Source organism: Chiloscyllium plagiosum, chromosome 9 (genome assembly GCF_004010195.1).
Source record: "Chiloscyllium plagiosum isolate BGI_BamShark_2017 chromosome 9, ASM401019v2, whole genome shotgun sequence".
Taxonomy (NCBI): domain Eukaryota; kingdom Metazoa; phylum Chordata; class Chondrichthyes; order Orectolobiformes; family Hemiscylliidae; genus Chiloscyllium; species Chiloscyllium plagiosum.
Window position 1 is genome coordinate 9,506,486 of NC_057718.1, and position 10,780 is coordinate 9,517,265.

General features: G+C 45.4%; 1 protein-coding gene across 2 annotated transcripts in view; it reads left to right on the top strand.

Moving 5' to 3' along the window:
* Positions 1 to 10,610, top strand: part of txlnba (taxilin beta a) — a 49,794-nt gene extending 39,184 nt beyond the window's left edge. Inside the window, exons 8-11 of one of the 2 annotated variants that reach the window (XM_043695336.1) lie at positions 2,691 to 2,783; positions 5,380 to 5,475; positions 9,295 to 10,111; positions 10,208 to 10,610. In XM_043695336.1, the coding sequence (XP_043551271.1) occupies positions 2,691 to 2,783; positions 5,380 to 5,475; positions 9,295 to 10,111; positions 10,208 to 10,416 (1,215 nt within the window). In that variant the 3' untranslated portion in view covers positions 10,417 to 10,610. Of the gene's footprint in view, positions 1 to 2,690; positions 2,784 to 5,379; positions 5,476 to 9,294 lie in introns of both variants that reach the window. The other variant, XM_043695335.1, reaches the window with a different exon arrangement.
* The last annotated feature ends 170 nt before the right edge of the window (positions 10,611 to 10,780 follow it).

Genomic DNA, 10,780 nt, shown 5'->3' on the forward strand with positions numbered 1-10,780 from the left:
GAATAAGTTTTGTTTTGGAAGGACAGGGGTGACTCTTCGTCCTGGGCAGCTTCTTCTGTAATTCCCGGAACTCCAATCTCACGTGCAGTTCACAATTAGCTCAGTCAAGAACAGCGACCGAAGCTGTCTTCATAGTTTCTGCTCAGATCGCTGCTCAAATTGGCCAGACCCATAGAATCATGGAAGGTAGCAGCGGGAGGAGGCCATTCAGCCCTTCGAGCTTACTCCACCATTCATCACAATCATGGCTGATCATCCAATTCAATAGCCTAATCGTGCTTTCTCCTCATAACCTCTGATCCCATTCGCCCCAAATGCTATCTCTAGCCGCCTCTTAAATATATTCAATGTTTTGGCATCAACTTCTTCCTGTGGTAATGAATTCCACAGGTTCACCACTCTTTGGGTGAAGATATATCCCCTCATCTCCATCCTAAATGGTCCACCCCAAACCCTCAGATTGTGACCCCCTGGTTCTGGATGCACCCATCATTGGGAACATCCTCCCTGCATCTACCATGTCTAATCCTGTTAGAATTTTATAAGTCTCTATGAGATTCCCCCCTCACTCATCTGAACTCCAGTGACTATTTCTTATGTTCTACCTTAAACCAAAATGAGAATGTGCTGGTCTGTGTGTGACACTTTCCTGAAGAAGGGCCTGTGCCCGAAGCGTCGAATCTCCTGTTCCCTGGATGCTGCCTGACCTGCTGTGCTGTTCCAGCAATAAAGTTTCAACTGAAGACAATACTACCCAGTCAAGCTCTCCTCAAACATCAGTCCCACCATCCCCGAGATCAGCCTGGCAAACCTTCACTGTAATCCCGCAAGACACGAAACGGAACAAAACCCAATTTAGCTGCTATCTCAAACTGCTAAATGATGCTTCGATATAAGACATTGGTTAGCCCAAGTCTATAACATAGTCCTATCCATTGCCTTTTGACTCGGTTAATTAACTTTCTAACCACATCAGCTGTTCACTTCATCAGCTCCAACTCTCCTGAGGAGCTACTCAGATCTCTAGGGATGACGCTGAGTTTACATTTAACTTTGCTGAAACATTCACTGAACTTCAAACATCTCTTGCGATCCTTCTTAAGGTAGAGATGGCCAGGATCCAAATGCAGTCGTGACCACGAGAGAAGCCGGGTTACTTTTGAGATCCATGCTTTAAAGCCCCTACCAGCCATGATCCTATTGAATGATGGAGCAGGTTCAAGGGTCTGAACAGCCTGCCCTTGTTCCTATTGCTATTGCTAAGTGAATATTGCTACCAAACATATAAAATTATAACTACATCTTTGTGACAGCCCATCAGGTCTGCTCATGCTGCTGTGGCTGATCAAATTTGGCCTTAATTCTATTTTCTTCCGTGTCTAAGTTGGTGGAGGTGGCATATTTGTCTTTAGCTTAAAGGCTCTTTGACTCTTCTTCCTCCTCTCTTGTTCCGTCCCTTAACTGAAGGAGGCAGTTGGCCGGCCAACATTGTCACCTGACAAGGACTGACCCCTGACCTCCGAGCATTTGTGAACATTACCTGATTTCTAGGGGCTGCAAGTTTACACTATGTCAGTCATAGCATCCATTTGAATTGTTCCAGCAAGGTACACAGGGCAATGATTTTCAGTACTCAGAGAAGCACAAAGGTCATTGTCCCCTTTCCCACCTTCACCTGAAGATCAGTTTTCTTTTTTTTTGCAAACAAAACCTTTAGTTTCTTCACAAAAGGCAAAGAACTGTGGTTGCTGGGAATCTGAAGCAAAAACAGAGTGTCAGAAAAACTCTGCAGTTCTGGCAGCATCTGTGGAGAGAGAAACAGAGGTAACATTTCCAGTGCAGTGAACCTGTGACGCAAAACATTAACTCTGTTTCTCTTCCCATAGATACTGCGAGACCTGCTGAGTTTCTCCAGCACTCTCTGCTTTTGTTTTATTTTCTTAAACCTTGCATTGATAACTGTTACATGTGGTGCCAGATAGTTCTTAGATGTAAGCCCATGCAACACAGAGATCCTTGCAACCTTTATTGAGTCTTCTTTGTGTCCTTGTTCCCTCAAGATAGGTCCTGTCTTATGAGAAGAAAATAACTCACAGGAAGGATATTATTAAGCTGGAGAGGGTTGAGAAGAGATTTACCAGGATGTTGCTGGGTCTGGAAAGTTTGAGTTATAAAGATAGGCTGGATAAGCTGGGTCATTTTTCAGTGGAGCGTAGGAGGTTGAGAGGCAACCTGATAGAAGTTTATAAAATAATGAGGTGTATAGATAGAGTTAACGGTAGGTGTCTTTTCCCTCAGATGGGGGATTTCAAGACGGGAGTGGCACATTTTTAAGGTGACAGGAGAAAAATTTTAAAAAGACATGAGGGGCAATTTTATTTGCAGAGGATGGTCTGAATGCAGAATGAACTTCCTGAGGAAGTAGTGGATTTGGGTACAATTACGTTGAAAAGACATTTGAATAAATACATGAATAAGAAAGGTTTGGAGGGATATAGACCAGGAGCAGGCAGGTGGGACTAGTTTAGTTTGGGATTATGGTCGGCGTGGACTGGTTGGACCGAAGGGTCTGTTTCCATGCTGGACAACTCTACGACTCTATGACATGAAATCTCATGCTACACGGAAAAAGAATCTCAATTCCTAATTCTCAGAGCTGATCCACATCCTCTCTCTCTCTCTCCCCCCAGCTCAAGCTGTATGCTGAGAAGTTTGAGGAGTTCCAGGGGACACTGACAAAAAGCAACGAAACATTCAGCAACTTCAAACAGGACATGGAAAAGGTCAGCAACTCTGAAATTGATTGAGGGCAGTGACAGATCATTCAATTTCCAAGCGATGGAAGGCAGGATCCACACAGACTTTGCTACTTGCCCTGATTTGGGAAGGAAGAGGGATTAATTTGTGAGGCTTCCAGGTGCAAAGACTCTCTGGTGGCGAATGTGGGTCTGAGCACAGAGGGTTAAGAATGGCATAGCCCTCCGCCTCTTAACAAAGCTCATGAGCTGCATTTCATGCAAATTCTTCCTGAAGTCTTAGTGGTCTTAACCCTTGTGATAAGTGTGAATGTTTGTCATCTGGAACCATAGCGAAAGAAATAAATAAATTGCATTTATATAGCAACTTTTGCAAGACACATCAAAGCGCTTTAAAGCCAATGAAGTATTTTGTGAAGTGCAGTTAATGTCATAATTTAGAAACGCACGCAGGAAGATCTCACCAAGAGCAATGCGAAATTGACTAGCTCCATCTATTTTAATGATGTCAATTGAGAAGTGAGTACCTCGAAGGACACTGAATGGGTGTCATCTTACCTTTCCTTTCAAATATTTCCCTGGGGATCTTTTTGTATCCACTGGAGAAAGGAGACAGGGCCTTGAGTCAATGTCAACGCCCCTGACGGTGACGATCTCGCTCAGTATTGCACTGGCAGCACCAGTCTGGGTTACTTGTTCAAGAAGTTCGGATTGGAACTGTGTCTGACAGTCCACTCCTCCCTCTGAGCTGAGGGTCTTAGCCACTGTAGCCACTGTTTGGGGTATGGTGGTATGTTTCCACATAGTTTCACTGTCTATGTTGTTGGCACGCTGGTGGTGCTACAATTTATGTTGATCTTTGTTTAACAGTTTGGAATATCAGAGTCCCCAATATATGAAGCAGTGAGGGTGGTGCTGACACATCAGAGACACATGTTTAACTGAAGGCAGGAGGGCGGCAGTCAATACAGAAATAAACATGCAACAGGCCTCATGGTCAGACTGTCAATAGACTGAAGTCTTAATTGGACCCATTTGCAAAGAGAGAGAGAACGAAAGCCAGACCTCTAATAATATCGAGCCTTTCATTACCTCAGGGTGTACCAAAGCGTTATCATAGAATATGATCATAGGATCATAGAATCGTTCTTTTTAGTATTTGTTCAAGGGGAATGAGTATGGCTGACTGGGTCAGCATTTACTGTCCATTCCTAATTGCGCTGGAGAAAGTGTGGGTGAGTACTTTTTTGTTGTGTAGTTGTTGTTGTAATGTAGGAAATGCAGCAACTGGTTTGCACACAGCAAGATCCCACAAACAACAACTTGAAACTGACCAGATCTTGAACAATGTCGATCGAGGGGTAAATACTTCAACCGTTGCAGTCCTTGTCATGTAGGGCATTGGCAGTGTTGTCAGGAAGGGAGTTTTAGGAAGTTGACCCAGTGACACTGCAGGAACGGCCATGTATGGACGGGTTGGACTGAAGGGTCTGTTTCCATGCTGTACATCTCTATGACTCTATGACTGGCCGAGAGGGGGTTTTGTAGCTGTTGGTATTCCCATGTACCTGCTGCCATGAATTTTGGAGATGGTAGAGGTTTGAAGGATGGTGCCAGGGTTGGAAGATCTGAGCTACAGGGAGAGGCTGAACAGGCTGGGGCGGTTTTCCCTGGAGCATCGGATGCTGAGGGGTGACCTTATAGAGATTTACAAAATTATGAGGGGCATGGATAGGGTAAATAGGCAAAGTCTTTTCCCTGGGGTCGGGGAGTCCAGAACTAGAAGGCATAGGTTTAGGGTGAGAGGGGAAAGATATAAAAGAGACCTAAGGGGCAACTTTTTCACGCAGATGGTGGTACGGGTGTGGAATGAGCTGCCAGGGGATGTGGTGGAGGCTGGTACAATTGCAACATTTAAGAGACATTTGGATGGGTATATGAATAGGAAGGGTTTGGAGGGATATGGGCCGGGTACTGGCAGGTGGGACTGGATTGGGTTGGGATATCTGGTCGGCATGGACGGGTTGGACTGAAGGGTCTGTTTCTGTGCTGTACATCTCTATGACTCTATGAATGGTGCTGTAGAAGGAGCTTGGTGAATTACTCCAGTGCATTTGGAACAGTTAAGCACTTGTGGAAGACTAGTCACTATTGTAATGGAGTAAGTGGAAGGATATAGGAACCAGTTGGATAAGTGGGTCGGATCTACTGGGAGATCAGGATATCTCTGCACCAAATGGTTTATTGATGAAATTAAGATAAAGCTTGCATTTGTATAGTACCCTTCACAGCTTCGGCAAATACACACATGACTTCTGTGAGGTCTCAGAAATATGCAAATTGACCAGTTGGTCCATGTTAGCGGAGGTGGTTGAAGGATAAAATGCACAATGCAATACCTGCTCCTTAAGTAGCACCATGGGATCATTTATACCATTTTAAACAGCCTCAGATTAGCATCCACGAAAGTAGCAGCCTTGTGTATGTGCTCAGATCTCAGAAATGGGCATATTAAACCCACAAGGTGTTGCACATTGAGGGGAGCAGAAAGACATTGTGGGTGAGCTGAGCTGAAATGGGACATGTTTCCCCTGTTGTAACCTCCTTTGTGCTACACTTACAGATGACGAAGAGGATGAAGAAACTCGAAAAGGAGACGATAATGTGGAAAACCAAGTGGGAATCCTGCAACAAGGCTCTCCTGGACATGATTGATGAGGTGAGGATTGATCCCGCCATTGGAAGCAAACACCCATCTCTGAGGTTTCATCTCAGCACACCTTTGTCTCATTGATGAGAGAGCAGCCAATTCAAATCTTGGTGGCTGGCACAGGGATTCCATCATTTTCCCTTGAGATAGGAAAGATGGGTACCAGGTTGGGGATGGGCATGGGAGAGGGGTGCCAGGGTAATGATGCAGAAGACCTGAAGACCACTAAGGTTTCAGGGCTAGAACATTCCACAGGTTTATCCACTCACTAACCCTGAGTCCCATGCAACCTCCAATCCTGGAAAGGGTGGTAATTGTCCCTGGACCAGCCATGGAGAGGCCCAGGCCAATGTTTTAAGGACGTAAGTTAAAATTCTGCCATAACAGCCAGTGGAATTTAAATTCAGTTCATGATTCTGGATTGTAAGTGTAGTCTCCATGATGGTGACCATGGCAACAATCATCGATTGTCATTTGAAAACCAATCTGGCGATATTAAAAAACAAATCTCTTTAGAGAAATCCTTACCATGTCTGCAACCTATAGGTGACTCCAGACTCCACAGCAATGCGGTTGTCTCTTAACTGCCCTCTGAAAGGGCCCACTTAGTTTAGGGGCAATTAGGGATGGCCAGTAAGTGTTGGTCCAGCCACTGACATCCATATCCATGAATGAATTTATTAAAAATAATGATGAAGCAGAAGTACTCTTATGGTGACAGTGTCCCTACCTCAGAGACCCGTGTTCAAGTTTAACCTCCTCCAGAGGTTTAGATTCATAGATACGTACAGTGCAGAAAATAATTACCACTAAAGATGTGCTAACCAAATTTCTTACATTTGTCCCCATCCTTGAATGTTATGTATTGTTCAATTTTTTTTTTAAAGTTTGTAAGGTATCCAGCCTCCACTACCTTCCCAGGCAGTGCATGCCAAATTCTCATCACCCATTGAGTGAAAAAGTTCTTTTCCCAAATCCCCCTGAATCTCCTGCCCCTTACCCTAAAATTATGATTGTCCCCTCAGGGGAATAGCTGCTCTCTCGATTTGCCCTATCCATACCCCTCATAATCTTATACACCTCAATCATGAGGTCTACAAAATCATGACGGGCATGGATAGGATAAATAGACAAAGTCTTTTCCCTGGGGTGGGGGAGTCTAGAACTAGAGGGCATAGGTTTAGGGTGAGAGGGAAACGATATAAAAGAGACCTAAGAAGCAACTTTTTCACGCAGAGGGATGTATGGAATGAGCTGCCAGAGGATGTGGTGGACGCTGGTACAATTGCAACATTTAAAAGGCATCCGGATGGGTATATGAATAGGAAGGGTTTGGAGGGATATGGGCTGGGTGCTGGCAGGTGGGACTAGATTGGGTTGGGATATCTGGTTGGCATGGACAGGTTGGACCGAAGGGTCTGTTTCTGTGCTGTACATCTCTATGACTCTATGACTCTAAATTCCCCTCAGTCTTAATGCTGTAATGTAATAACATTTCTGAAAAGGTTGATTAGAAAATATCTAACTATAAAGCTTTCTGGTCTGGTATAAAAACCCAACAAGTTCAGCAATGACTCAATTTGTTGTGGTGCTTTTATAGTATTGTAGTCTGGGGGACAAATATTGACCGAGGACACAGTTGGGAATTCCCCGCTCTACCCCACCCCTGCCACCAGTCTTCTTCAAAATAGGGCTGTGGGATTTCTAGTGTGAGAGGCCAACAAGTGCTTCATCTGAAAAGCAGCACCTCCAACAGTGCAGCTCCCCCACGATACCTGCACTGAAAGCTAACGAACTCGCGTCTCTGATGTGGGACTAAGACTCACCAGTTTCTGACTCAGAATGCTACCCATTGACTCAGAGTGCTACCCACTGAACCACAGTGCAGCTGCTTACAGTGCGTGGGAAGATTTGTTGCAAAGAAATGAAATTAAAAATCTGATGAAGGAAACAACTAGGGCATCACTTTATTCCTGAAGCGGAGGACTGCCACACAGTGCCAGGGACCAGGGTTCGATTCCCACCTTGGACGACTGTCTGTGTGGAGTTCGCACATTCTCCCCGTGTCTGCGTGGGTTTCCTCTGGTGCTCCGGTTTCCTCCCACAATCCGAACATATGCAGGTCAGGTGAATTGACCATGCTAAATTGCCCATAGTGTTCAGGGATGTATAGGTTAGGTGCATTAGTCTGGGGTAAATGTAGGGGAATTGGTCTGGATGGGCTACTCTTCAGAGGGTCGGTGTGGACTTGTTGGGCCAAAGGGCCTGTTTCCATACTGTAGGGAATCTAATCTAATCTAAAAAAAAGTCTAATCTAATCTAATGTGGCCTGGTAACGCATACACTGATCGATTGCCCTGAGTGGTGAGTGTCACAGGGCCGACAGTACAACTGAGGTCTATAGGCTCCACCCCCTTACTTATCTCAATCTGAGCTTGAGTCAGTTTTTTTTATTCATTCGTGGGCTGTGGGTGTTGCTGACTGAGCCAGCATTTATTGCCCGCCCCTAATTGCTCAGAGTGCAGTGAGGCTAAGTGGTCACCTTACAGAGGTTTATAAAATCATGAGGGGCGTGCATAGGGTGAATAGACAAGATCTTTTCTCCAGGATAGGGGAGTCCAAAGGGGAGGGCATATGTTTAAGATGACAGGGGAAAATTTAAACGCAACATAAGGGGCAACATTTTCATTCGTAGGCTGGTGTGTGTATGGAATGAGTTGCCAGAGGAAGTGGTGGTGGCTGGTACAATTACAGCATTTAAAAGGCATCTGGATGGGTATATTAATAGGAAGGGTTTGGATGGATATGGGCCAAATGTTGGCAAATGGGATTAGATTAATGTACAATATCCAGACAAGTTGGATTGAAGGGTTTGTTTCCGCGCTGTTACATTTCTAATGATGTGAGAGTCAACCACATTGCTGTGGATCTGGAGTCACATGTAGGCCAGACCAAATAAGTATGACAGTTTCCTTCCCTACGGAGATTAGTGAACCAGATGGGTTTATCTGACAATTAACAATGGATTTATAGTCATTATTAGACTCTTAGTTCCAGATTTTTTTTTAGTGAATTCAAATTCCATCATTTGCCATGACAGGATTCAAACCTGGGTCCCCAGAACATTACCTGGGTCTCTGGATTAATGATCCAGCAGTAATATCATTGGGGCATTACCTCCCCAAACCTACAGTATCCCTGACCCCTCGGCAAACAGTTGCTTTGATAGCTTGAATAAAGCTGATATTAGAAGGTTGAGGGGAGATCCAATAGAAACTTACAAGATAATGCATGGCTTAGAAAGGGTGGACGCTGGGAAGTTGTTTCCGTTAGACAGGGAGACAAGGACCCGTGGGCACAGCCTTAAAATTAGAGTGGGTCAATTTAGAATGGAAAGGAGGAAACATTTCATCAGCCAGAGAATGGTGGGCCTGTGGAATTCATTGCCACAGAGCGCAGTGGAGGCCGGGACTTTAACGTCTTCAAGGCAGAAATTGATCTCGCAAGGAATTAAGGCCTAAGGGGAGAATGCAGGTTAGTGGAATTGAAACACCCATCAGCCATGATTAAATGGCAGAGTGGACTCGATGGGCTGAATGGCCTTACTTCCACTCCTCCATCTTATGGTGTTATATTGCCTGAAAAGGTGGTGGAAGCAGTTCCAATATAACTTGTAAAAGGAAATTGGATGAATGCTTGAAAAGCAACAATTTACAAAACCACAGAAACAAGGCAGAGTTAAGATTAACCAAGTGATGGCACGAGCACTGAGGGCTGAAAGGCCTCTTTAGCACAGTATTAATATTACCCTGCGGTCCTCTGTTACAGAGAGAAGTGCGATCCAAGGAATACGAGTGCTTCCAAATCAAGATCCAGAGACTGGAAAACCTTTGCAGAGCTCTGCAGGAAGAAAGGACTGAGCTCTACAAGAGGATTATGGATATCCGCATTAAGGAAGAAAAACCAGAGTTCCTGGTGGATGAAGCAGAGAGTGGGGAGAAACAGGAGGAGAAAGGTGCAGAAGAAACGCCGGACTCCACTCCGCAAGAAAGCCGACTGCAGCACCTGGCCATGGCCTTCAAAGTGGTACACGGTGCAGACAAAGCAACCCACACGGATGAATCCATGGACAATGATGCTGCACTGGAGTCTGACACAGAAACCCCAATGTCAATCACAGAGGCTTTAAGGTCCCTATTACAAGAAAGCCAGGCAGAGGCAAACAATGCTATAGAAACACTCACTCCGGTTCCTGCTCCACCAACAGTACCTGCTCCTGCTCCTGCTCCAGCTCCAGCTCCAGCTCCACATCCAGTTCTGGATTCTGCCCCTACTCCAGCACCAGTTCTGGGGTCTGTCTCTGCCCTTGCTCCTGCATCAGTTCCCGCATCCATATCTGCTCCTGCTCCTGCTCCACTTCTGGATTCTGCTCCTGCTCCAGTTCCGGAATCTATGTCTGCTTCTGTTCCAGGATCTGTATCTGCTCCTGCTCCAGTTCCAGGATCCATAACTACTCCTGCTCCAGTTCCAGGATCTGTATCTGCTCCTGCTCCAGTTCCAGGATCTGTATCTGCTCCTGCTCCAGGATCTGTATCTGCTCCTGCTCCAGTTCCAGGATCTGTATCTGCTCCTGCTCCAGTTCCAGGATCCGTAACTGCTCCTGCTCCAGTTCCAGGATCCATATCTGCTCCTGCTTCTGCTCCAGTTCCAGGATCTGTATCTGCTCCTGCTGCAGTTTCAGGATCCGTAACTGCTCCTGCTCCAGTTCCAGGATCCATATCTGCTCCTGCTTCTGCTCCAATTCCAGGATCTGTATCTGCTCCTGCTTCTGCTCCAGTTCTAATTCCAGAATTTGTTCAGGAATCAGGAGGTACTACAGAGGAACAGATGCCTGTCCAGGGGGAGACTGTGAGGCAGATAGAAGACACAGACATGGATGCAGTTGACTAACTGGAAAATATAATCAGACACTAGCCATCAGTTGTTAACACTTACAGTTAAGACATGGGTTTGGTTTCCAATATTTAATGCCGTGAAATGTAAATATGTGTCGACTCTGGTTTTTTTGTCGTCTTTCTTCACACTAACTCTAAAGAAAACACTGTTATTTCCACTGCTTTAAGTAAACACCTACCATTAGATCAGTTTTTCTCAGAGATAAGTGGCAAAAATTATTTCATATCTGTGAAACATTCAGGACAGCATGCTGCACTGCAGGTTCACTGTCACACATACTGTCCGCACACACACCCACACCCACCCACCCACACCCACCCACACACACACCCACACCCACCCACCCACACCCACCCAC